The following is a 27,384-nucleotide window of genomic DNA, read 5'->3' on the forward strand; positions in this document are numbered from 1 at the left end:
ACAGAAACAGGTTTTAGTTTATTTAAAAGAAAAACTATGAGACATTGTTCCGCCAACCACAGAGAGTATAAAAAAAAGGGTAGTAGATATGTGAATTTGGAGGGAAGCCACCTGCAGCTTACAAGAAAACAGATCCGCCTGGTTGCTGTGGTTAAGCAGTTGATATTTTGCCTCCGCCTCAAAAGCTCTCATCAACAGAGTGTGTGCATTTGTCTTTCTGTAGTGTGTGTGTGTGTGTGTGTGTGTGTCTGCATACTCAAATTTGTACCACGAAAAGCCACAACATTTCAAACTGAGACCATTTTCATGACATATAGCAAGAATGATACAGTGAAACTGCAAGAGAAAAATTATATATAAATATTCATATTCAAATGTATATATTAGACATTGTTTTAACCCACTCTTTACAATGACATTAAAATGACATAACAGTACACATTTGCATACACAGTAGCATGTAATGTTCCTCTTTCTGTTCAAAACAAAGTGGGCACTTTTGTTTTCAATACAAAGACTGAATCAAAGTTGGCTGAGAAACAGTGACTTGGCTCGAAAACATTACATCACACATTGTAATGTAAAAATAACATGGTAAAATGCCTCCTCAGTATTCAGGTTAAAACTCCAACGTCAGTTATAGCAGCAAAATGCAATCAGGAAAGGATAACATACTGAGAAGACAATGAGTGTGCAGGTGCCACAATCAACTGCCAACAAGTCGGACGTCATTTTGTGATGCCGCTGATAGAGAAGGGAGGGGGGGACTTCTTCAAGCCGACTTTGCTGTAGATAGAAGGGTCAAACACACATAGCTTACCCACACAAACATGACACAAGCATTTACAAGGAAATACAACTTTGTATTTGAAAGGCATGTGAATAAATAAATCACTTACGTGAGCACTTGGTCTTTCAGTGATGGCTCTAGAGAGAATTAAGAGGATAAAGAGTGGATTTATGACAAAAGCAGGACAGATTTGTTACTTTGCAGTCTTAATATTGGGTAATGTTGTTGCATGCCAGTTTTACACCAAAAATAACAAAACCATTCAGAAAGTTTTGGTTTTATTCATGCAGGTTTTGAGAAAACTGTCTCTGCAATTTGTGCCTCCACATCAATACAAATGCAGTGAAAGAAACTGGTGTTGCACATGGCACAGAAAACTATTACATGTTTAAAAAGTCAACTCTGGATTCATTGTCAGTATTACGTAACTTGGATAACTCAGACCTAACAGTAAACAGTTACAGAGGAGTTTGGATTATTCAGAATAACGAGCCTGATGACACATATCTGTAGCCTGGACAGATATAATCAAACCTATCAATACCACAAGAGGTGAGAGTTTGTTTAATGTTTGTGGTGAACTGACTCATTGAAGCCTCACTCACTCTTTTTCTTGCAGCAGTTTTTGCAGTTTTTGCACTTGTACTTGCAGCAGAACTGCACAATGGCAATGGTGAAGAGGATCGCCAGGATCCCAAAGCCTACGGCGACCCCAACTGCTGCTGAGTTTACCCTGCTCCCTGCAAATACAAATACAGAGAGATGATTACATTCTCACCATAGATCAACACAGATTAACGTACAAGCATTGAAGAACAATGAATTTAAAAAAACTAAAGGACAACAGATCTTTTGTCATTTCACAGGGTATTGTATTCATGACAAATGATAACCAGCTGAAGAGCAGTCTGTCTGGCTGCTTGAGGTTAATTGGATCAATACGAATCTGTTCAGTTTATGAATGAATATTCACTCTGATGAAATGAGACTGGGAAATCAATATCTGGAAAAGATGCCGGCGCTGCCTTCATCAGCAGCGTTTATGGAGAAGCTGAAATGACGAGTGAGGAGGGAGTTTAAGAGACGGAAATACAGGTGGCACTTGACGTTAACAGCTGAGACTTGGAAAACATTGTCATTTCATTTTCCCTCTCAACTGCATCACAAGAGCAGATGGAGAAATCTTAACTGCTTAACTTCCTAAATTTCATTCACTGTTTCACCTTGGCTCGTTTCAAGCAACAGTTACACTGCATATGAACACACAGTTATGATGACAGTGACTGACTGTGTAGGTTTTTATGACACTTTTGATATTGTAACACAGTGAGAAGAGTTTAGTAACAGGAAACAAGCAGAGCTCAATGACCATGTGAAATGTGCAACCCCCCCCCAAAAAAAAGACAGTAATCCAAAGAAGAAAAGGACATTTTGTTGGAATTTGGGAACAGCGATTATTTTAAAGTTAAATACTTGAGTAGAAAGATTAATGTGAGTCAGTGCGCAGATGTTTTTGGTAAGTTGTTGTGTGCGTCACAGCTGCGGTAAACATAATTGAAATGAAGCATCTCAACAGAAAAACTCACCACTGTTCCCCATGGCCGACTGGACAGGACGTCTGAAGATATTTCTTGTCTGTCTTCTCCTCTCCTCCCTGTCCGTTTAGTGTTGAGCCCTGTCACTCACTCTCTTTACATCAGTTTTTATTAAATGATTAGTCGTGACTGTGAAGAACCAAAACAGAGTTCTGTCTTCTCTGCCGTCTTCTGCCTACGTCTGCCTGTCCATGTCCCCATACCAGTCATACTTTCAAACCAGTCCATCTTCTTTCTTTACCCTGCCTGTCAGCCAGCCTTCTTTCATTAGCAAATGCTTGGGCAAAGTGGATCTGACGGCCTGTCGTTCTCACATGGAGACTCATGCTTGGTAACATTTGCTTTCAAAGATCACTCTGGAGTACTTTGATACTGAGCAGCTAAACAACTTTTCACAAGACCGTCACCCTTATGTATGACTGTCTCAACAGGAAACTCAAACACGACCAGGAACTCTACAGCATGCTGATCTTGTCACGCTTCAAGGCAGCTATTTTGAAACTACAGCTACAACAGTATCTTTCCTTTGTCCCTCAGGTTTCCATAGCTTTCCCCCTTTAACACAACAGCAACAGACAGCCAGGTGACAACACCTGAATCAGGTGGTGCATGAGGACTCCTGTTGGACAGTTGAGTTAGTACACCTCTTTATTGTCATTGTTAATAATATAGTGCCAACAGTATATAAAACTAACTTTAACCTGGGCTGGAAAGAAAACATCTGACGCACAAAGAACGACTGACTCACAAAATTCACTGAAAATGTAGCTCACTGTAGAAGGTTAACATCTTGTGCAATATGCAGATATTATCTTGCGGTGGCTATTTCAGGGTAAATAGGTTTTTGTGAGTGTCTCTCACTCAAAGAATTCTGCATCATTCAAAATACGTAATATGTCAGGGAAAGTACTGAAGTCACTTACTAATTTCAGGGCTGAATTCCTTCACTCACTTTAATGCTTGGGTACAAAAACTTCATATTCATTTTCTCAGATTTTAGTAATTACTGGATGAAAATAATGAGTAATATGTGTATTTAAACCAACGTTCGTTACACTAAATTAACTGAAATAAAAATACAAGACAGGCTTTAGAGAAAAATTAAAACTAATTGAAACATATTGTGTACTCACAAAATGTCTTCAGTTTAAGTTTTTACCAATTTGGTCAAATTTGTCAACACAACAAGCATGAGGAGGCATCGGGACATGTGTTAATTGAGACTGGGATGTCTACATGTGAGTCAGCTGCGTTCACAAAGTACTGTGTTGGTATGGTAACCTATTCTGAACTTCTTAAATTTTTAAAATATTATATTTAATTGTCATCTCAAAAACAACATTAAGGGGCGTCGGTGGCTTAGTGGCAGAGCATGTGCCCCATGTACAAGGCTGTTGCCGCAGCGGCCCGGGTTCGACTCCAGCTTCTGGCCCTTTGCTGCATGTCACTTCCCCTCTCTCTCCCCCGCTTCACACTTGTCTGTCCTATCCATCAAAGGGTAAAAATGCCCCAAAAAAATATCTTTAAAAAAACAACATTAAATAGATAAACAGACTAACAAACATACTGGACCCACATACAAAAAAAAACAAAAAAACAATAAAAATAAATAAATAAAATAAAAATAAAAACAAGACAACCCAAACCAAAAAAAAAGTCTTAAATTTTGACCCTGACAAATACCCCCAATTATTATATTAATGAAAAATAAAACTAAACTAAAACAAACAAATAAAAAATATAGATTTATAAAAACTAAACTGAAATGAACAAACGCACTCCGAAATGTACTGAAACTAAACTGAATTGAAACAAAAATTAAAAATGAAATAAAAACAAGCACTAATGAAAAAATATAAAACTATAATAACTGATTTAAACTAGTAGCTGCTCTCACACACATTTTAAGAGAAAAAAAAAATACGGCTTTACAAAAGCTCAATCAGTCATGCAACGATTAATAATCACTAAAAACAGTAAGTAAGTACAGAACTATATATCTTATCTTATATATCTTAGCAGGTATTACATCAGCTTGAAAAGCTATAGACTATAGAGGCACATCACTCATCCGCAAGAACGTCACAGTTCTGAGTAGTGGAAAGTTTCTTGGTATTTAATTTGTGTGGGTGATTCAGAGGCTGACCTTAGTCATGAGTAGGTGCCACATGATCATTAACATGTACCACAACATCCGTTCAAGGTCACATAACTTATACTGATAACAATGACAAAGTTCGTACTGATACAAATTGCTTGTAGGCTGAAATTGAGATTCTGTTGACACACACATCCCATTTAAGTCCCCCCCCCCTTCCTATATCTGCTATATCTGTCCATCTTTGTCTGTCTGTCTGAAGGGAAATTTCCTATGGCCCTAACAATGTGAAGACTAGTCGCAGGGGTGAGAGGGGGCTGGTGCTGGGCATGTCTGCTGCGTCAATGTTCCAAATAGTGGGTCAGCATATGAGGTTTCACAAATGTAGCCTATACATGTGTGTCTGTGTATTTATGCAATGGGTGGTAACAGGAAGCAGAGAAAAGGATATTTTCAGGAAATATTTGGGGGATTTCTTGGTAAAACGGCAGCAGGAAACAATTTACCATCACACAGAGAAGTGTCACGGATCCTCTTTATAGTGATCAGGGCAATAATAGGTGATCAGACTGCGAAGGCTTCTATCTACTCAGATATCATGTGTCATTATGTCATAATGTTAAAACATTATTGCAGGTATGCAGCCTACTTCTGTTGTATAGCTAGTTACGTATTTCAATATTTCTCAGCAGACGACACAGGTACTTCCTTATACTGTAAATCCATTCATTTTGTATTGTCGGTCAGGTGAGGTGGGTGGCAGCTGATACAATGGCACTAATAAGAAGTAGAGTAAAAAGTATCTTGTGATCCCAAAGGACAGTGACGCAGGAGATAACTCATGGGATTTGTGTTAATTCTTCCTGGAATATCCACACAATTAAACCTCATGATGCAATCTGAACGCCTAAGATAACAGATTTTGGCAATATTCAGTAAATGTTTACAGTTTTGGCCAGAAATTGTGTATTATCACAGATGTTCGTGGTGGAGCTTGGATGTCTGTGTTGTATCCAATCTAGTCATGTTCATTTTCCCCTCTCTTTCTTTTGTCCTACATCCAGGAAATGCCATTAATTATTTCTATATGCCATTTCATTTATTACTCAAATACTCCATATAACCTAAAAAATATATTACATATCTGATTTGAATAACATAAGCTTGACAAAATGGCCTCCTGAGATTCTTTGTCTTTTGCATTTAAACCATTTATAATAGTAAACACATGCACACAGATGAAGCTCAGGCAACATACTTTCTTTGCAGTCCAGGGTACATGAAATGTGAATGTGTTAATTATTAACCAGTTATTTTTAAAGCTGCACTTCCGCTAACATTTCTCAAGCTTAGTATCAAGTTACACATGATGCTCATCTGTGTGGACAAAGGCGGGTTTGGGTGCCTTGACTGATGGGGAGATGGTGGTGTAATGGCTTTGATGGTAAATTGAGGTGGTGTGCATGTGTGTGTGTGTGTGTGTGTGTGTGCACATGAGAGAGAGAGAGAGAGAGAGAGAGAGAGAGAGAGAGAGAGAGAGAGATAGATGAGTTGTTTGCCATGGTAGTGGAGGGCAGAGAGGTGGGATGAAGGAACTCAGAAGGGTGTTCCCTGTTGAAACCATAAAGGTCTGCTGAGAAACTCCTCAGAGAAAAATGCAGACACCAGGAATCCTTTTCTCCACAGGCATGATCCCTAACCTTCAGGTGCTTTTGTGACACGGAGTGACCGAGTGGCAGCTACTTTACAGGTGAGGAAGAGTACAGCAGTGTGGGCAGTGTGATATGTGTGTTATGATCTGTTTTCTTATCACTTCTGCTTTTTTTTAACCCAACCTAACCATCAAAGCACCTTGATAACCAATGTGCTTGTATTGCATTCTCCATCCACAAAATCAGTATGCGGGTGAAATGAAGAATGGATGGCATGCTGTCTGAGCGGTAGACTATTTTTAAAAAGACAAAAATGGAACTTTGATTCATCTCTAAATCTGTGTCAGCATGTCTAATAAGGATGCAAAATGCTTTAAATGAAACATCCAAATGTAAAATCAATGTTATGTTAAGTTTTATGCCAGAGATGGGGTCTTACGGTTCCGAAATGTATTAAATAATATGATTTAAAGTCAAGAATGTCTGAGGTTTGATGGTGTCAGACTCTGTCTATATGTTAAATTATGTTACAATACGTATGATTTAACAGACTAGTAAGAGAGCATATTTGTATTTAAACTGGACTAGAGTTGCTTTCTATGTTCAAAATTGGTCTTGTAAATAAATAAAATGCGTCAAGAGACTGCACAGAATTTGAATCTGTTGCCCTGTCGTTTGCAAGTCAATGAGAAATAAAAGAGTTTCAACATTTTCTGAATTTGTAATACAGAAAAACAGTTTTAGCTCCAGTTCTCGTCTTACAAAAATCAAAGCAGTAGCCCTAAATAGATCTGTTAATATGTAACCCATGTGGACTATAAGCTTCCAGGAAGTCAGTGGTCTACTGAACTGTCCTTGCGCCTCACATACACCCAGGTTGAAAGGAAAAGAACAGATTTTAGCAGCAGCATCAGATGGATTCACTGACAAAGAAATGAAGAATAATGAATGAATGTGTTTCATCAGGCTGACCCGGACTGTGTGTTTTGGCTGTCGCACTGTGAGAGCTGATGGGATAATGAACAAAACGAAGCAGCTTGACTCAGTAGAACAATAAAAGAGTCAAACAAGGGCGTACAATAGATTTATTAGATCTCTGAATTGCTCTCATCTTCTCTTTTATAGTGTGTGCAAACATCTCGTCAGCCATTGTTCAACTACGTCGGACTGTCATGGAAAACATGACTGCACAGTATTCATGTGATCTGCAGTGTGAACTCTGTAAATGTGGCATATTAGGGAATGGATAAGGGTTGATTTACTGTGCATGTTGATTTTTTTTTAAGTCTATCATGTTACAAACTGGTTTCCAACTGACACTATATTGACTTTAACTAAGCTCAGTCTAGCAAACACACAAAAGGAGGGCATGCACCACATCCAGTGCCAGGGTGGAGCCTCTACAGTAAGTGTCTTGGCAATTTTATGGCAACTGAATATCAACAAGTTTAACTGAGGTTATTGGCTGAAAGAGACCTTTTGTGTGGAACGTTCAGAGGTCATTCGCTTCACACCAGTCGGACTTGAGCCATAAATCTGATGACAGTAGACTTGACTTGATTCAAAAAAGATTGCAACTCAACTTGGACTCTAACACCAGTGTTTTGTGACTTAACTTGGACTTGAGCCTTTTTTGAGCCTTGAAAATACCTGATACTGTCCCCCAAAGCCCAACGATTAAAAGTGTGTTATTTAAAAAGTGTATTACAAATCAACTGATTTCATCTCCTGAACCAACTAATGTTGATTCCCAGCAAGTCGACACATAATTCTCCAGACCCAACTGACAGGATCCAATCAAGTTCCAGAAAAGAATCTTGAAGAATGAACATGACGTTACCGAGCAGCAGGTGAAAAACGTTTTCTACAGATAATTTTGTTTGCGTACTATGTGGTTAAAAAATTACTAAGAGAGACAACTTCCAGCAAACTACAAATTTTAAAAAGCACTCGTGATTTTTGTAAATCTAAAACATTATTACTCTGTTGTTAACATGGCTTTACATTTGTTGAAGAGCACATAATGACTCGTTCAGGACTTGAAACTCAAATTTTAGGACTTGGGACTCGACTCAGGACTAGTCTAACTTAAACTGGGACTTGAGATTTGTGACCTGCAAAACAATGACTTGGTCCCACCTCTGCTTCAAACTGATCCCCTCAGAAAGCTCTGTCTACATACACATGTATCTAGTTACCTGCCTTTATTTATATATGTATCCATCTATCTTTTTCCGTATATCCTCCTGAGACCCTGTGTCCTCATATAAGGACATCACATTTTGGGTTTACTTGACCTTAAACTTAATTCTACTTGACTTAGACACTTGTTTGTGCCATCTAGTTGTAGTAGGAGCACAATACTCTAATTCACCTGAAAACAAGATGGCAACCATTTCCAAGACAGTCTGCAGCCGATCCCAAAGTGGACAAGGTCCAAAACCTGATCACATTTAATGGTTGAAACCTGTTTATTTATGCTTTATAATGTTTGAAGTTTGATATGGCAACAAACTTGACCAATTTTAGCAACAGTAACAAGCTACGACACTGTTAATTAGTAACTACTTGTTTGAAGACATTGAGACTTTATTGTTGTCTCGTTTGAGGACATTGGGACTTCATTATTATTGACAATGTAAAGTTTTTTATACCTATCAGGTCCTGCTGATCCCAAGTAGCTAGGAGAAATTAAAAATGCCTACCAAACAAAGGTTCGGGTCTCAGGAGGATATGCTGCATACTCTTAGACAACTGCTGTGCCCATAGATCTAGTTTTATGAGTGAGGAAGGGTTGGGAGTCATCTCTAAGGTTCATTGCATTTAATAGTCCAGGTCAAGCGACACAATCGGCTGCTGTTTTTTAAACAATGGCTCTTTCTCTCTTGCCCTGGCCTTTTTTCTCACACTCCCAATCAAGTTTTTTTCCTCAGTTGTCCATGCTCAGTGTCCCATAACATTCACAGTGGCTTAATTTTTAGAAGCACCGACCTTGCGACCAGAGTGGTCATTGAATGCATCCTTAAAAGGTAATTCAACACTTCAGTCACAAACTGACTGGGAATTTCCTGCTGTATTTTTTTGATGGGTTGACACCGTTCAGGCTTATTGCACCTCTGGCAATAACCCAATCAGTGATGCCAAAGCAGAGTCACTAACACAGCCAATGACATCCATTACTTAGGTGTGTCTATAACCACAGCATTCTTGCACATTTTACTGTAACCCAGAGAAAGTACTTTTCTGACATGTGTATTCTGCTCACTATTAACCTTTAATGCTGCATAGATAAAGACATATTTAAATATATTTTTAATATATTACAGTTTTAGCCATGCATCCATCTGCTGGTCTGTTTGGTCTAGACTGAAATATCTTAACAACCATGAAATTAAGTGCATTCATTCATTCATTCTTCAGTGATCCCCTTGCTCTCAGTTTAGTTGGTTCATAACCAAATACATGCAAAACTAGTAACATTACCATCATCCTCAGCTGTACTTTGTGTTTAGTGCCAATAAGCAAATGTTAGCATGCTAACACGCTACACTAAGATGGTGAGCCTGGTAAGCATTATACCAGCTAAACATCAGCATGTTAGCATCGTCACTGCACGCAGACGCATTCAGCTCCTAACACCGCTGTGCATGTGTACATAGTCATATCCACTTGCATGGCTGTAGACTCTTGTAGAGCACTGAGTGCACCATCATATTCCTGTTCTGTTCATGTTATGAGGCGTGGCATGAGTCACCATCTGATGTCAGGAACTCCTGACTGATACCAACTGACTTCTCATTAGTCTGTCAAAACAATACAGGTGACAAGAGATGCACACCTCAGCCTTGGGGCATGTTACTGCACACATCACATCACTGATAACTTCATGTTGTATGTGTGTAGGTGTGTGTGTGTGTATATATATGAGGCACTGTGCCACGTCTTTGTTTTTGCATGTATTTGTATCTTTGCAGATGCCTGTCTGTGTGGGTGTATGTTTGGGTAAAATTTGAGAGGCAAAGGGGCACTGGAGGGAGGGCTAAGGAGTGAAAAACACAAAAGGGGGCTTAAGAAGATATGGTGTACTGTATGTCCGGAGGGCTTAAAAAGTTTGGAGTGGGAGGGTGTGTGGGAGGAGAGACAGGGACAGAGGAGGGAGGGTTCAAGTTTCAGGTTACCTGGAATACTTTTGTTTTGTTTTGTCAGCAGGGCTTGGTCATTCAAAAACAGCTCTCTCTGAATCCACGGAGCGTTGATACACACCAGCACTCTTTAGTACCGCCTTGGGGTCTCAAACAGGGGCAGGTCAGGCACCCTTCAAGCCGGATTCAGTTACACTGCTGTAGAAAGAAAAGGGGAGGGTTAGAGAGAGAATAGAGAGAGACTGTATCAAACCAGGTTTTGTAGTTTAAGCCAGTGGAGCAGGAGGGCGAGAGGAAGAGGACGAAGGACATCCAGGGGACAGTGAGTAACTGGGGAGTCCCACCTCCAGGGAGGGAGGGTAGTGTTATCTCTGTGCTCCGTATTGGAAGAGGTGCATCTAGGCCTAACTAAGAAGGACAACTACATCATGTGGGTGAGTGTAACTCGCAGTGGAAACAGCATATTCGTTGTGAAGATGGCCAGTGAGGTCACCAGTTTGCATTGGAGGGGTCATTTGAATATCATCATCACTACATATCCTGGTAACGAGTTTGTTAACATACCGTGGTACAAGGACACGTTGTCATACAAGAAGTACTCTGTGTTTGCTAATGGTGCTCAACCAGTTTCTGTAATGCACTGGCTCAAAACAGCAGAAATGTTGTGCATGTTGGAAACACTATCTGCAGCTACATGGGTAATGCTAATTACAGGTCACAGCTCCTGGTGCAGGTAGGGACATGTTGAGCTCATTTTGATCCATCTGATACTCATTGTATTTATCTGTGCAGTTTTGTGCTTGTTTTACTTTAAGGTCAAACTAGACAGCAACATTTTTTCAGCATGTATGTGTGCACCACACCTTGTTATATGCTGATTATATGAGCGTGTGTGTGTGGACTTCTGCTCATATAAAGTTCAACATATCTTTATTGTCCCTCACAGGGAAGTTGGTTTGAAATGAGCGCTGATGGGCAGCAACAACAACAGGGCATAGTTTGCAGGGTAGTTCAGCTGGAGGTTCTACAGCATAGGGAAGGCAAGGCAACCTCATTTGTATAGTACTTTTCATACACCAGGCCAATTCAAAGTGCTTTACAGAGACAAAAATATACAAACATAACACAGGAAATAGATTTACAATAAAAGAGCAAAGAGAAAAGACATAAAGGGTGAAATTAATCGCTAAATGATTTACAATTTCAAAAAAGTCCCCATTAAAAATAGTAAAATAGCAGATAGGGAAGCAAAGATTAAAAAGATTTTTTTAAAATGATTGAAAATTGAGGTTCAGTTAAGTTCGAGGTTATTATAGGGTGGAGTAGGCAATGTAAAAAAAGTTTTTTATAGGCTACTTGACAAAAATACAAGTAAACAATGTAAGCAATCTGAGCAAATTAGCAATCTACAGACAGCAGTTAAACTCTATCTACCATTTAGCATGTCAGTGGCAGCAGGGACAAAGGAAACATTGAATCACTTGGTCCTCATAACAGGCACAATGAAAACCTGAGGATAACAGTTCAAACTCTAACCGAAGTGGGTCACCTTGGCACTCCAGAAGGGACGTAGCCATCGTAAGCACGAGGTTGTATGTATAGGTTCGGACTTAAGGCCACCCTGAAATCTCACTAGCCATTTTGATAAGGCTACAGGGCCTGAAACAACACAAGACATTAGGACTGACTCAATAAAACTTGTGTAAAAGGGAGTCATCATCTCAGCAGAGACATTAAAGGAACACATTTTCCTCAAAAAGAAGAGGCATACATGTGCTTGTTAGTGCCCCTTGTTATTTAAACATGTGCAGCAGTCGAGATCTCGGCCTTTGATTAAAGCTCGTCCAACATGTCACGCGTAGTTTCTCAGAAGCCCTTTTGTGAACGCTTCAGTTAAAAAGGAACATAATCCAACAGAGCTGAGAAGTAGCAGGGGGACACCTCGTTTGAACAAAAGGTTTACAATGTCAAGGCCTTATCTGTTAAGCGTGACCCAGTTATGCTTTTTCTGCCAGAGCAGTTCCCACTAATGTAACTGGTAACTGGCTGGAGTCCACCGTACGCGTCAGTCTGACTCAAAAAGAAACAAAATCAGATTTAATACATGAGCTGCTGCTGCTGAAATAAGATGTGAGGCACAGTGATGCTGGGTGCTAGGTGAGTGTTTTGAAATATTGCTTTGGCTCGTGAAAAGGTTTACGTTAGTCATGGTGTAAGTGATGACATTTTGTAATTCCCAGAAAACTCTGCGACGATATGTCATAGTATGACATATCAGGTGTGTTTGTCCACTCTCAGCAACTTGACTGTCTTAGCGATCTTTCTTGTTCCCCAGGTTAGACAAACGGGTCCATGTCATTAGTTCGACAGCCCATTAGTCCGACTGTCTGCGGTGCTGAACGGCTCGCGGTGGGCGTATGGTGCGCCGCGACTGGCCTGAGGCGGAGCAGGTTCACGGCTTATGTGTTTGTCACTTTCTTTTTCATTTTAACCCACACCATGATCTTTTCCTGACCCTAACCAAGTGGTTTTTGTGCCTAAACCTAACCAGACCTTAACCACAGGGCATCATGATGATTTCGGAATGGACTTCAGAACAATGAGTTTAATATGGTCGGAACAATGGGATGTCGAACCAATGGGCTGTCGAACCAATGGGCTGTCGGACCAATGGGCAGTTCCCAGACAAACCTACTTTTTTTGTGCTGTGTCATTCATCTCGCTTTTATTCCTCGTCAATTATTCCGCTCATACTGTAAAGCATAAGGTGAAGATGACCTGGTTTTTCTTACTGTTTTATTTTATCTACCTACTTTGATTTCTGGTATCAGTGATGAATGTGTGGATTCTTTTGAGGATGTGTATTACTTGGCATATGTTAAACTCAAATTATTACTTTACATGGAGGCAGGATTTTCAGCTCCCATTTTTGGGCTCCATATACTGCACTGTATGGCATCAATGTGAGGCAAAAACACTGCATTTGAGTTAAAAAAAGTCTCAAAAATGTAGGTGAGTCTTCAATCTTTTGGAAAAAAGTGTGGAAAGAGGACATCTCAGATTCACCTTACATACTATCACATAATGTGAAAAGTATATGGCTAGTACCAGATATCATTTTACTGTAAGTGAGTACAACTCGTACATGCTGCAGGGCTCCACGCACAAAAGTGAAACATTCCTTCTTTCAATGTAAAGAGAAATCTGAGTCATATTGGACGACACATCATGCAGAGTAAAGAACAAAGTGTCTCGGTCTCTGACGTATGCAGCTTTTATGCTTTAAGTTGGAGGTGACCCTTTAAAATGCTGTCTTATATAAGAGTCTCTCAGTAAGTTTCTCAGCTCAACGGTCTCGGCCAGCACAGCTGGTTTACAACAGGATTAAGTGAACTCCCTTCCAAAAAAAAACCTGCTCAACAACATTCTTTGCCCCTCTCTCTTTTTTTAGAATCTATACACTTAGCTTGTTTGTTGCATTTGACTGACAATATCTGACACTGGACGTGAAACAGTCATGTGGGCTTTCAAAACAACTCTTGTATCATAGTTGATTTTAAGTAACTGAAGTAATGAATGAGCCTGATGGTAGAGAAATAAGTTATGTAAATGAGGGAGTGTACCCAAAATCTTTAAAGCAGAAGTGAGAAGTAGAGAACTGTATTTAACAGTCTTCCCTATTAGCTGTTTTGTTTAGCTACGTGTCCGGCATTTCCTCAGTTAGTCATCAAAAATTCAGCACTAGATACCAAACAAAGTATCAACTAACATATTTTACAGTGAACATGTTTGTGGTTTAAACAATGAATGGAAAAACCTGTGAGGGCAAGACAAATGAAGAACAGCAGGTAACCGTCAGTCAGTAACTATATACCATCTGCTGAATCCTCCAAAATAGACCAGTCAGCAGCCATACTGGTGTGATACTTGTGCTATGACACTACAGGATTCATCTCTGATGACTAATGTGCTACAGTATCTATCTGCCAGCTGCAGGTGATACACTGAGAGCAACACACAGATAGTGAAAGAGCCACAGAACAGGTGACCTCTCGTTGTGCACTAGGAAATGCGTTCAGATCGACTAATGTCAGTACTACAGTGTTTGAAAATGATAGTATGGTGAAACTGTGTTTTAAAGACCACAGTAGGTCTTTAAATGTGTCACATCCAGAAGGAGTTTGTCTTACTATTTCCACAATCCCTGATTTGTAAAAGATCTCTAATAGGGTTGAATTTACTGTGTCCAAATTCTGCTGAGAAAACAGCCCATTTAGCCCTCATTACGAACGACACAACTGGTATATCCTTGTAACATTCAATATCCCATAATCCACTGTGCCCAAATAAAGTTACATCCTTAACATCAGGTTACAGAGGTTAGGTTAGGCAAGTAAAGTTACTGTGATTAGGTTTAGGAAAAGAAACATGAGGTCAACACAGAGTTCACACGGTTCCAACCACTCTGCGCTGTGATCATGTGATCAATGCATTCACAAAACACAGGACTTTCCCCCAGGACTTTGCCCAGGAGACCAGTGGTTGAAACCATGTGAACTCTGAGTAATTTTTAAGGTGTGTCTACCTAATGTTTCTTTTCCTAAACCCAATCACAGTAACATCACTTCCCAAATATGTTACACAGAAATTATCAGCTCATGATTACGTGGGATATCTACGAATTTTTGCAGGAAAACTTACAAACAGTACATGAGAAAAGCCTGTGTGCTGCAACACCAGTGAAATGACAATAATAACAATTTCCAAATGTTTACCCCTACTCTTTGCTGCTTCATTTACAAATATTTATTCTTGCATCCAGGTAGAACACCATCAATCCCACAAACAGGTAGCCTATGCGAATTTAAATCATTGCCACATGACCTGCAGACACACCTGGCTGCATGACCCCTCCTGTATAACTTATTGAAAATGCAAAGTGAGGGCGAAAAATGGTAAATGGTAAAATTAACGTTACATTACTTGTTACTTGTTACTTACTTGGCAGCCCAGTAGTGGAATGGTTATTGTTGTCTCACAGCAAGAAGGTTCCTGGTTCAAATCTGGGGTGAAGGGTGGGGGAGCCCTTCTGTGTAGAGCTTGAATGTTCTCCATGTCAACCTGGGTTTTCTCCAGGTGCTCCGTTTTTCTCCAAGTGCTTCTTCCTACAATCCAAAGACATGCAGGTTAATTGGTGACTCTAAATTGCCCATAGGTGTGAGTGCGAATGTGAGTGTGAATGGTTGTCTGTCTCTATGTGTTAGCCCTGTGATAGTCTGGCGACCTGTACAGGGTGTACCCCGACCCTCGCCCAATGTCAGCTGGGATAAGCTCCAGCCCCAACTTTACTGTTTTGATTGACTCTCACCACCCTCATAGCATCATATTGGCTGACAGCAGGCAACAGTTTTCAAAGACACAGCTCCAAAAATCCACTATGCTCTAGTACCTGCTCAGCATGAAACAGCAGACAAACAGTAGTTAGCCACAGGAGCTGGTAGAGATGGAAAATAGAGTGCACATTCACCAGTTGGCCGAAAACAAACTTTAGCAGGAATGCTACGTCAAGGTCTTTTCACAACTTTGTTTTCAAGTGGTCAAATAAAAACAGTCATTGCCAGGTTTATCTGCTCAGCCCTCAAACATAACAACTCCAAAGAAAGTATGACCACGTTACATTGAAGACATTTACGTGACGAAACAGAAAATGTGAGGTAACGTTATAAATTTGCTAAGCTTCAACAGCCTAACGTAGCCCCCTTGACTAGACATAAAAGCACTACAAACATAATTTCCCAACCCATAGCACCACTGATGAGAACAAACTGATTATCAAACTCCCTTAAGAGCAAACAAGCCGACCCCAAAATGATTTGAGTACAGAGCCCCAAGAGAGCAGTTCCGATAGGTCTCTTGTGGGAACAAGCCATTTGTCTTGTGCACTTGTAATATCACCTTACAGGACTTAAGGGATTCCATTTTTCTTGTTAAATATTGGATAATTTTACCTCTTCGGGCCTCATTTTAACTTTTCAAGTGAAAATGATCTGAAAAGGGAAAATCCCTCAATTGCTCACAAGCATCAACATCCTCATTTGTAATCATTTGAAAGGGTTAAACACAAGAAGGGTGGGAACCACAGCTTTGGAGCGTCCTGCCCCTCTATTTCCTATATGTTGTCATTCATTTTGTAATTTTCCCTTCACACAATGAGCTGTCCGCAATTATGCAACTGGGATACAGCTGATATCTGCCTTAAGGATACCGGAGCAGCATGGGCTTTACCCTGTCTTCTGTAGCTTAAGGGAGGCCATCCCTCTAACTGTACCACCCTGCAAAATTATATTGTGTTCTGTCTCCACAATATCAGTTGCATGTGAATGGAAGACACATTGGGTCCCAGTAGACCATGCCACACTACACCCCACATTAGTGTACATTCAGACTCTATCACTTTCATGGTGGGGTCTGTCTGATAAAAGATAATGGGAAATGCCTGCAGCATATGGAGCTACTGACATGTACAGGAAGGCACATTGGTGTAACGTGACAATTCTTGTGGCACACCATGTTCTATGTGTGCACGATTAGTAATCCTTTTGTGGCTCCTCCCCTGAATATGCATTGTATTATGCACCTGTTTTACACATGGTTCACGTTTTCTATGTTTTGCATCATTTTTGGTTTAGGTATATGTAATTTATTCTCACGTGTGTTTGATAATGATCACCTGGAAAAAGGCCGATGCAAGCTGATCATGAATGATTACATAATTACATGGGAACTTCCACACAAAATTACAAAATCACAAGGCTACACCCTCATCTGGACACATGTACTGTTCTTGTAAGCCACACAGTGCACACTGTTGTTTCGACACCTGTGCTCACCTTGTCTTGTCCTTCTTATTTTTCCCTCAGACAATCGCCCAGGTGCCTGAAGAAAGTACTAGACCATTGAATCCCGGGCAGGCAGGTAAGCTGTCACTTGGTTTTGGTTTCATGTTAATATGTTTTATTTATAATTACTGTGTTCAATACTTGGAAACTGTTGAACTGTACTGAGAACACCACAGACAGCACACACTTCTGTTTTCCCCATGACTAATATTCAGTACCGCTTTCCTCTCATGTCTGCTCTCTCGCCCACTTTTTTACTATCATTACCTCTCTTGCTTCTCTCCACTGCTACGTCTTTTTTCTTCACAGTGGTTCCAAGGCCAGGCCGCCACAGAAGGCCCATGACGGCCCCAAAGACTCAGAAAGAGAAGGCGTCTAAGGGGAAGAAGATTGTGCTGACTGTCCTGACAATTGTGGTTTTACTGGGCATACTGGTCACTGCAGCATACTTCAGTGAGTCACAGTTCTTGGACATAGGCTAGTTTCTTTCTCCAAGGACACACACAAACACCCTAGAATGGCATGCCAAACAGGCTCTCCTTTATATTTTCATCATCTGTCTCCACTTGGATGCCAGAGCAACATGTTTTGCAAAGGTGTAAAAATAATGACAGGAGGCAGCATCATTCACTGTGTTTCAAATCGCCCGAGCAGAATGCTATTCTAACCTGTATTCTGCCCTTTTCTTCCAATCTGCCTCTCCTTTTCCCTCCAGTTAAGCAGCTGATTGACAGCAAATATTTCTTCTGCAAGCGTTCGTTTAAGTTCATCCCACTAGACAATGCCTGTGACGGGAAAGATGACTGTGCTGAAGGAGAGGATGAAATTACTTGTGTGTCAAACTTTAAAGTCAACACTACCTTTCCAGGTAAAACAAATAACTGGCTCTTTTTTTGCTTCATCATCACAGACAAAGCTTGAAAAATGACTCCTCTTGCCCTCCTTTCTGTGCCATTCTTCCTTGTAGTGCGTCTCATGACAGGGAAGCAGGTCCTGCAGGTATACAGCCGTGGCCCAGGTTGGCGGAGTGTGTGTAGTGACGACTGGACCGAGAAACACACACAGACAGCATGTAAACAACTGGGTTACACATAGTAAGTTAACACATAAATATATGAGATTACATTAATTTCATAGTTTGTGTAGTCAGTTTAATGGCTATGTTATTAGACCTGGAATCAAGACTTACATTGTCCCCTTTCTGTTTTAACAGTAAACCTAGTAGCACCAGCGTCCGAGTGGACACTTTGATACCTTCCATGAAAACTGGGCCTTTCACAGCTGTCAGACCTGGGACAACCAACACACCCATACATCAGGCTACCATAGACCGGTGAGGAAGCTGACTGTAATCAAATAGGGAAATTGAATGCTTTTAACCCCACAGGTGATGACTGCATTATTTGTCATCACGGCACAGATCTGAGCAGGAAACTCTTACTGTGTGCTGCTACATTTAAAGGTCCCATACAATAATAAAAAAAAGTCAGATTCCCATGTTTTTTTAGTATAAAGCAGGTATGGGTGCCATATACATACCGTGAAAATATCAAAATGCTCAATCCACAGAAAAATGCAAACAGTCCCTATTCAAAAACTGTGCCTTTAAACGAGCCATCAGGACTTCTGTGGAGTTGTGATGTCACAACTATACTATAGAGACCTAATCATGTTTGTTTAAAATAACTTCTGGGCAGAAAAGCCCCACATCACGTACAGTACAGGCCAAAAGTTTGGACACACCTTCTCATTCAATGCGTTTTCTTTATTTTCATGACTATTTACATTGTAGATTCTCACTGAAGGCATCAAAACTATGAATGAACACATGTGGAGTTATGTACTTACCAAAAAAAGGTGAAATAACTGAAAACATGTTTTATATTCTAGTTTCTTCAAAATAGCCACCCTTTGCTCTGATTACTGCTTTGCACACTCTTGACATTCTCTCGAAGAGCTTCAAGAGGTAGTCACCTGAAATGGTTTCCATTTCACAGGTGTGCCTTATCAGGGTTAATTAGTGGAATTTCTTGCTTTATCAATGGGGTTGGGACCATCAGTTGTGTCGTGCAGAAGTCAGGTTAATACACAGCCGACAGCCCTATTGGACAACTGTTAAAATTCATATTATGGCAAGAACCAATCAGCTAACTAAAGAAAAACGAGTGGCCATCATTACTTTAAGAAATGAAGGTCAGTCAGTCTGGAAAACTGCAAAAACTTTAAATGTGTCCCCAAGTGGAGTCGCAAAAACCATCAAGCGCTACAACGAAACTGGCACACATGAGGACCGACCCAGGAAAGGAAGACCAAGAGTCACCTCTGCTTCTGAGGATAAGTTCATCCGAGTCACCAGCCTCAGAAATGGCAAGTTAACAGCAGCTCAGATCAGAGACCAGATGAATGCCACACAGAGTTCTAGCAGCAGACCCATCTCTAGAACAACTGTTAAGAGGAGACTGCGCCAATCAGGCCTTCATGGTCAAATAGCTGCTAGGAAACCACTGCTAAGGAGAGGCAACAAGCAGAAGAGATTTGTTTGGGCCAAGAAACACAAGGAATGGACATCAGACCAGTGGAAATCTGTGCTTTGGTCTGATGAGTCCAAATTTGAGATCTTTGGTTCCAACCGCCGTGTCTTTGTGAGACGCAGAAAAGGTGAACGGATGGATTCCACATGCCTGGTTCCCACTGTGAAGCATGGAGGAGGAGGTGTGATGGTGTGGGGGTGTTTTGCTGGTGACACTGTTGGGGATTTATTCAAAATTGAAGGCACACTGAACCAGCATGGCTACCACAGCATCCTGCAGCGACATGCCATCCCATCCGGTTTGCGTTTAGTTGGACGATCATTTATTTTTTAACAGGACAATGACCCCAAACACACCTCCAGGCTGTGTAAGGGCTATTTGACCAAGAAGGAGAGTGATGGAGTGCTGCGGCAGATGACCTGGCCTCCACAGTCACCGGACCTGAACCCAATCGAGATGGTTTGGGGTGAGCTGGACCGCAGAGTGAAGGCAAAGGGGCCAACAAGTGCTAAAAACCTCTGGGAACTCCTTCAAGACTGTTGGAAAACCATTTCAGGTGACTACCTCTTGAAGCTCATCGAGAGAATGCCAAGAGTGTGCAAAGCAGTAATCAGAGCAAAGGGTGGCTATTTTGAAGAAACTAGAATATAAAACATGTTTTCAGTTATTTCACCTTTTTTTGTTAAGTACATAACTCCACATCTGTTCATTCATAGTTTTGATGCCTTCAGTGAGAATCTACAATGTAAATAGTCATGAAAATAAAGAAAACGCATTGAATGAAAAGGTGTGTCCAATCTTTTGGCCTGTACTGTACATAAAATCAAACAGCACTACACAAACTCTGCCACATATGGTTTGTTTTTAGCCACCAAAAAAAGCAATATCAGTTTAACTGTATGATGTATTTAGAATATTTTCATCACTTTACCAGACTCCATTGACAGTCATTTTAGGACATGGGAGTCGCTGGTCTACCCCTGCTTTGATCAGTTACTGTGAGAAAATATAGTGCACACTTATCCTGATATTGATTTTTTAGGTGGGACTTTTTTGGAGTGGCTTTAAGTATGTGTACTGCTGTCCACAGCAGTACATTGTTTAGCTTCCGTGCCAAGAGATCTGGGCCCGTATTCACAAAGAATCCTAAGACTAAAAGTAGCTCTCAGTGACGTCATTTTAAGAAAAATCTTAGAATTACTTGAATTCTAAGATTTTTCTTAGAATTTTCCCTTGGTAAGATAAAAGTTATTCACAAAGCATCTTAGGCCTTAAGAGAGCTCCTAAGGTGAAAAACTGTTAAGAGGAGGGAGGAGGACTTTTAAGAAGCCTAAGAGTGTCTTAAACAGAGAAGATGGCGGAAATACAGAGAGGAAGGAGAGATATTCTCCGTATAGGCCTATTGAACGACAGTGATTGACCTCATCAGGGATGAGCTTACTTTTCCCACCCAGCATAGTAATGCAATAACGCCCGCTTTGGATTGCAGCACATACCAGCGCTTCTCACACTCATCGCTTGTGCGTAAAAGGAGAGGGAACGATGCATTGATTCGTCGGGCAATGCACTCCCAAGTCTACCTCTTCCCTTGTGCCGTGATCCCGGGACCGAATTTCCCTCTTAAAACTCCTTTGTTCTCGACGAGCTGTGCCAACAGCAGGCACTGCTCTTCTGTCCAGTTCGGCTTTCTTGTTCTTTTTTTCTCCATTTCGTTCGTTGTTTTGGTCATTCTGCCAAATCAAACCGCTTTTACAAGGAGGCCAGCAATCACAGTAATTGCTGACAGCTGAGTCTGCCTCCACCGTTAATATCAAATAGATTAAGTAGTAAAATTACCAGCATGGCAAGTAAACATAACAATAAGCAAATCAATAGGCTATAATAATCGGCATGTGAATGAGGTACGTTCAAACATTTTGAAACTGTGTAACAATTAATTTAATTTTGCTGAGTTTCATCATCATGACATAAAATTATTTTCACGATTACACATTTCTTAATACAGTCGAAATTCTATGATCGGTTGATTTCACTGTCCATTCATTACTAGGAGCGCTTTTTTTTTTGTAACAACCAATCACAGCTTTAAGAAGACTGCGTCATACCTAGCAACAGGGTCAACGACACCTCCTCACTAAGATAAAAGTTTCTGTCCCCTCCTTGCTCAGGGTTGCCCTCAGAAACTTCCTGAATCACTCTTAAACTAAGATTCCTTGCTAGGAATTTTTAGGCTAAGTTAGGAGCTCTCTGAGAGGACTCTGAGAATCTTTGTGAATACGGGCCCTGGTTTATCAAAGATGCTAGCAAAGCAACACAGTACATAGAATGAGTAGAGCAGAAACGCCCCCAGATAGACTATGTTTAACCATATGTCTTTAAAAGCTGTAGTTATGGCTAAAAATGACAACAGAACAAGCAACAAGTTTGCCAATTTCACATATCTTCACAATTTAAATCAATTGCCAGTTGTCTACCTTGAATTTACTGTTGTTGTCCTCATGATGCCTCATGGTGCCATTGGTCTGTAGACAGTTTCAAACTTGTAACATAATCATTATTAATGGGTTCATTTGTAATTCCTGTTGGAATGTTGCAGTATATGTGAATCATGGAAATTATGAAGAAGTAATGGTCATGATGACAGTGACAGTGTTTGAGGAGCCAGACTTTGGTGTCAGTTCTGTCTGAGTCAATGGTGCAGGCACTGCAAATCACACTTTAACCCATCGTATCTTAATTGGTTAACCTTTGAATGAAAAATCCTTCCACCAGATTAATCACGTCTCTGACCATCAGCTGCATCTCAGCCTCTGCTGGACAGAGCCATGGTCTGTTTGGAGAACAATAACAAGGAAAAAGAATGCACATATTTAGATAGGCTTCACATAGTGTTTTTTTTTTTAATCTGGTGGAAGGATTTTTCGAAGATGAAACAATGATATGATGGGTTGACACCAAAGTCTGGCTCTTTGAACGCTGTCATTGACGTTATGACCTTTCCTTCTTTATAATTTCTCTGATGTGAATGGCATGAGCTGACAGGAAGTAAACACAGACCTATGCTGTTGCCTAGACATGCAATTCCAGTGAAACAGCCTATAAAGATAGGAAGTGCCGTTACAGTGCCGTCACAGTCATTTCCCCGGCTGCGATGACACTGTGGAGTCACCAAGAGAGCAGATGAGGAAGACCCTGAAACACTGACCTATCAGAGCAGGCTTAAAGAGGCAGGCGCTAAAACAAAACATTTTAGATGGAGGGTGAATACAGGTATATTCGGGCAGACAGTATGAAAGAAATAATGTGTTTTTTGAACATTAAAGCATGTAAAAATGTTTTAGTGGAAACCGAAAATACAAGTATGAACCTGAAAATGAGCATAATATCTGACCTTTAATATCAATACAAAGACACTGCTGTTGCCAGAGAGCTGATACACTTCTCTTTACCCCATTTTCTTTCCTATCTGTTCCTGTTTTCTATGTTTGCTAGAAAAACCACTTTCATTCTCTCTTTCAGTTTTTAACTGTTGCTCAGCCCCTCATGTCTCTTGCACAGACGAGATGTTGCCTGTTCTCACAGTTTCTGTTCCTGAAAGTAAAAAAAATTCCACAGTTTTTGTTCCCTCTCTGTCTGATCCCCTACGAAAGCGGACAAAAAAAGACAGATAGTTACCTCAAACAAAGCAGAAGAGAAACAGAGACAAAGTCCAGTATTTGGATGAAGTTAGGTCAACACTGAATTGTCTATTTTGTCTGTTTGACTAATTGTGTGGCCATTTGTGGTGCATGTGTAGCTAAATATTTAATGAATGCATTTCTTTTACCAACAGCGGTGCATGCAAATCCGGATCTGTGGTATCTTTGTCCTGTTCAGGTGAGTTTTTAGAAAAGCCACCACTGTCACAAACTGTTAGCAGTTTTTGTAACAACGCAGGATACGGCTCATGGGTGGGGGGTGGAAGATGACATGGTTGTGGGACAGGTTTCACACCAACAGGCCTACACACGCCCGCAGCCCAAGCAGCAAACTTCCCTATTGGCGATATCATGAGTAGTGCATTCTTAACAACAAATTAAAAAAAGAGTTTTGGATGAAGAGAAACTCGTCAAACCTGCCTTTTACTGTTCAAATAGAAGGATCAAGGTGGATGAAATAACAAAGACACACAACAAAAAGTTAGGTTGAAATGAATTACAGGAAAGAAAGAGGTCCTAAAATAACTTTGAGTCACTTTGTTTACCAGACTGTGGACAGGTGGGCTCTCAGGACCGTATTGTTGGGGGTACGGAGGCTTTCATTGAGGACTGGCCCTGGCAGGTTAGCCTGCAGCAGGGAGGCCATCACACATGTGGAGGCTCGCTGGTGTCCCCGCGTTGGGTTGTCACTGCCGCCCACTGCTTCACTGGGTCAGTATAGTTTCTGTTTATACCATTTCCAATGAATTTCCCTTGTGGTTAACATGTGAAACATAAACTCACGCTCTCTGTCTTCTTTTGGGTCTTGCAGCAGTAAAAAGGAGCTGGGTCGCTGGAGAGTGGTGTCAGGCCGGACATACATGGGCACACTGGGAGGCTCCTATGTGGACAGGATCATACTGAATGGAGACTACGATACAGCAGGAAATGACTATGACATTGCACTGATGAGACTCAGCAGCCCGATCACAGTGGGAGGTTAGAATTTAATTCAACACATTCAAACATGAGCTGGAATATTTACATGTATATTGGTTACCTGGCATTGTTGAGTCTGTAGTTGAGACCCTAGCAGTTCTGATTAGGGCATGTCAGTAGGCTTTATGATATTGCCCTCTAGTGATGTATTGTCAAACAGCACGCTCTTCACTATAGATCAAATTCAGCCAGTGTAATCAACACTTTAATTTGCAAATGCTATGACAGAAGCAAACAATAAGAACCCTAAAAACTCAAATTTTCACAATGAATCCACTGCCCCTGTCTTTCAGAGGGCCGTAAGCCAGTTTGTCTACCTCCTAAGGCTTTTGGCCTTCCTGCCAAAGCCTCCATGATGGTGACTGGCTGGGGATACCTGGAGGAAAACGGTGAGACACACACACACACTACCTCTCAGTCACAGATAGTGTCTTTGATGTTAGGCCTATAACTGAAACATCACATCCTTTTTTGCCTATAGGTAAGGTTTCCCCTTCACTTCAGAAGGCCGCTATCCCTCTGATAGACCGGGACAAGTGTTCCAGCCCCTCAGTGTATGGAAGCTCTGTAACCCCGAGGATGATCTGTGCTGGTTTCCTAGAGGGGGGAGTGGATGCCTGCCAGGTAATGAACCACTGAAGAAGAATATTCCAAGCTATACAGGACTACAGTTTGGTATTCGTTTGTAGAGTGATCAGTGTTGGCATTCTCAATTCAAATGTTAATGAAATGGTGCTGTTATGACTCGCAGGGGGACAGTGGGGGTCCTTTGGTGTACTTCACCTCTGCTACATGGCATTTGGTTGGAGTGGTGAGCTGGGGCGTTGGCTGTGCCAGAGAGGGAAGGCCAGGTGTCTACTGCAACGTTGAAGAGATGCTGAACTGGATTCATACAGTTGTTGAGGTACAGCATACAGAAAATGCTGCGTTTCTGTATTAGTAGGGTCCACTTACTCTAACATACAGACAAAATACTCGCCCTGATCATTTTAACTTCATCCTTCCAGAAACACCCCTGAGGTCCTCCATGGTGACGAGCGACAGGAGAATCCAGTCCAGTCTACTCTGGACAGCCTGTGAAACTACAAGCAAGCGTTTGTTTCAACGTTGCGGTCAGAGGATGGGAGACGGAAGGAGATAAAAGGGGAGGTTGAAGATCAATCTCAGCAGCAACACAAATGAACTGCTAAACACAGCCATATGCAAAAACACTGCACATTTACACACACACATTCATACAAACTTATTTCAGGTGTTTTTTTTGTGCCATTTCAGCTTCTTATCTCAGGGGACAAGTACTGTATATTCATGTTGTTATGTATCGCTTGCCAGTCTGGGATGTTTTAAGTCTTTAAATTATTGTAATTTAACAGAGCAAATTCACTGATTCATGCATTTTCAAAACAACATTATCAATTTAAAACCACAGGTACTGCTATGAGGACTTAGCAATAACTGTACAATCCGTTTTAACTGTGACAATTGTTCAGCCTTACCAGACTGGCAGAACTCAGACATAATGTACTTGATTACTATGTGCTATGATTTCAGGTGTGCAATGTGCTATGAGGATTCAAATATGGTAAACTGCTGTATAAAGAAAGGTGACAGACAGGGCAAACCTGGTCTATGCTAATGCCAGCGGAAGTCAGTCTGAAGCTTCAGGTTAATATCACCAGTATAGGTGATATCAGGATGCTACGTCCAGGAGTTTAATGCATCTATGGTGCTGATTCAGTTGATCTGATGTGTGTCACTATTAGATAATGCACCTTTGTACAGCACAGGTGTTGTGCTTGCTTCCTATCACAGATTGATTTACATGAGCACTTTAAGTGGAAGGTGAGAATTACTTGACTTTACTGTATATGCAGATGATGCAAGTTACTAGCCTAGTAATGCACTGAAGACTAAAACTCAAAACACATGCAGAGTGCCTCCACAATGAGTTTCAAAGTGTACTCAGATATCCAGTGTGCCTTTAGAAAACTCACATCATGGCCAGAATATTAAAAGTTTTTGCCTTCACAGCTTAATTTTCTAAATTTAAACTTAAGCAACAGAGATTATAGTGTGTATGTAAAATCTGCACACTCAGGAGAAACCCTGTCATTATTGCTTAATTTTAAAGTAATCATTCCAGATGTAGCAAAGTAAAAGAATACATCTAGCTGTATTTTGGTTTATTTATCAGTCTCTTGTCTATTGAGTCTACTTAGATATGGCATTTCTGAATCTAAAAATAATAATTACCATACTGTATAATATTGTAAAATATTGAGACATTAATAGCAATCCTTTGCAGGTTTGGCGAGTGCCAGGTGGCTGATAACATTTGAGTGTACATGTGGTACATGTTGTGGATTTTTATATAGCTGTACATAAGTTGTAAATATAATAAAGACATTCTTCTGTAACTTTGTTTGTTACACAGCTGAGTTCTTTGCAAGTGTATGTGCTGGAAACTGGATCTCTCTTTGTTCCTTTCAGCGTCGCCCTTCACACACCCTCTGACCCCGAGTTAACAAAAGGCACAACGGGGAGAAGAATACATGTAAATCCTTATCATGGGAACAATAGGTGATGAATATGACAATTTTCGTCTCAAATTTCTGGACCATACCTCAAAAAGACAAGGCATTGTCCAAGGAAGTTAAATTTTTCCACTGTCACCCTATGCCTTGGGCTTGATTACACTGCCCCCCTGTGGTGGATATATGTCATTATCTGTGTGTGGCCACTTTTCCACCTTAGCACCAACCTTACATGCTTTATATTTTTAAGTTGAACTGCAGCTGAACTAGTTTTAGAGGGACAGAGAATAAGAAAGCACAGGGCTTCACCTTTATCTGGGGCAATAACAGACAAATGAGTTGCTTAGTGAGGAGAAGATGCAACAAAACACAAAAGGGGATAGAGGGTCAGTACAAAGAGCCAAGTGCAATTCAAGCCAAATTTGACTGTATTACTCTATAAGCTCTTTCAGGAAGGTATTTCTCTG

At 40.7% G+C, this 27,384-nt stretch overlaps 1 protein-coding gene and 1 long non-coding RNA gene across 5 annotated transcripts; one reads left to right on the plus strand and one right to left on the minus strand.

The window, feature by feature from the left end:
• Positions 1 to 22,444, minus strand: LOC144462745 (uncharacterized). 3 transcript variants are annotated; one of them, XR_013490967.1, is made up of 7 exons: positions 22,182 to 22,444; positions 18,037 to 18,219; positions 15,279 to 15,442; positions 10,314 to 10,475; positions 1,396 to 1,530; positions 900 to 927; positions 1 to 786 (listed from the first exon to the last, which is right to left on the minus strand). It is a non-coding gene; the product is annotated as an uncharacterized LOC144462745 (long non-coding RNA). The 3 variants fall into 3 exon arrangements; XR_013490966.1 differs by lacking the exon at positions 22,182 to 22,444 and having other exon boundaries at positions 18,037 to 18,935; XR_013490965.1 differs by lacking the exons at positions 10,314 to 10,475; positions 15,279 to 15,442; positions 18,037 to 18,219; positions 22,182 to 22,444 and adding an exon at positions 2,377 to 2,751.
• On the plus strand, positions 6,037 to 26,800 carry tmprss4a (transmembrane serine protease 4a). Of its 2 annotated transcripts, none has more exons than XM_033631285.2 (13): positions 6,037 to 6,233; positions 17,198 to 17,252; positions 17,486 to 17,629; positions 17,892 to 18,044; positions 18,144 to 18,270; positions 18,390 to 18,509; positions 23,540 to 23,583; positions 23,954 to 24,116; positions 24,217 to 24,383; positions 24,677 to 24,772; positions 24,865 to 25,007; positions 25,135 to 25,287; positions 25,391 to 26,800. In XM_033631285.2, the coding sequence occupies exons 3-13, from the start codon at positions 17,518 to 17,520 to the stop codon at positions 25,400 to 25,402; spliced, it is 1,290 nt and encodes a 429-aa protein (XP_033487176.1). In that variant the 5' UTR covers positions 6,037 to 6,233; positions 17,198 to 17,252; positions 17,486 to 17,517; the 3' UTR covers positions 25,403 to 26,800. The 2 variants fall into 2 exon arrangements, with proteins under 2 accessions (XP_033487176.1, XP_033487175.1); XM_033631284.1 differs by lacking the exon at positions 6,037 to 6,233 and adding an exon at positions 10,469 to 10,711.
• The last annotated feature ends 584 nt before the right edge of the window (positions 26,801 to 27,384 follow it).

Source organism: Epinephelus lanceolatus, chromosome 4, assembly GCF_041903045.1.
Source record: "Epinephelus lanceolatus isolate andai-2023 chromosome 4, ASM4190304v1, whole genome shotgun sequence".
In the NCBI taxonomy this organism is placed as follows: Eukaryota; Metazoa; Chordata; class Actinopteri; order Perciformes; family Serranidae; genus Epinephelus; species Epinephelus lanceolatus.

Bases quoted from the DNA above. Each gene is read 5' to 3' on its own strand.
- tmprss4a (XM_033631284.1), top strand. The intron at 24,117-24,216 runs GTCAGTATAGTT...TGGGTCTTGCAG, and splicing joins GCCGCCCACTGCTTCACTGG to CAGTAAAAAGGAGCTGGGTC. The intron at 24,384-24,676 runs GTTAGAATTTAA...CCTGTCTTTCAG, and splicing joins CAGCCCGATCACAGTGGGAG to AGGGCCGTAAGCCAGTTTGT.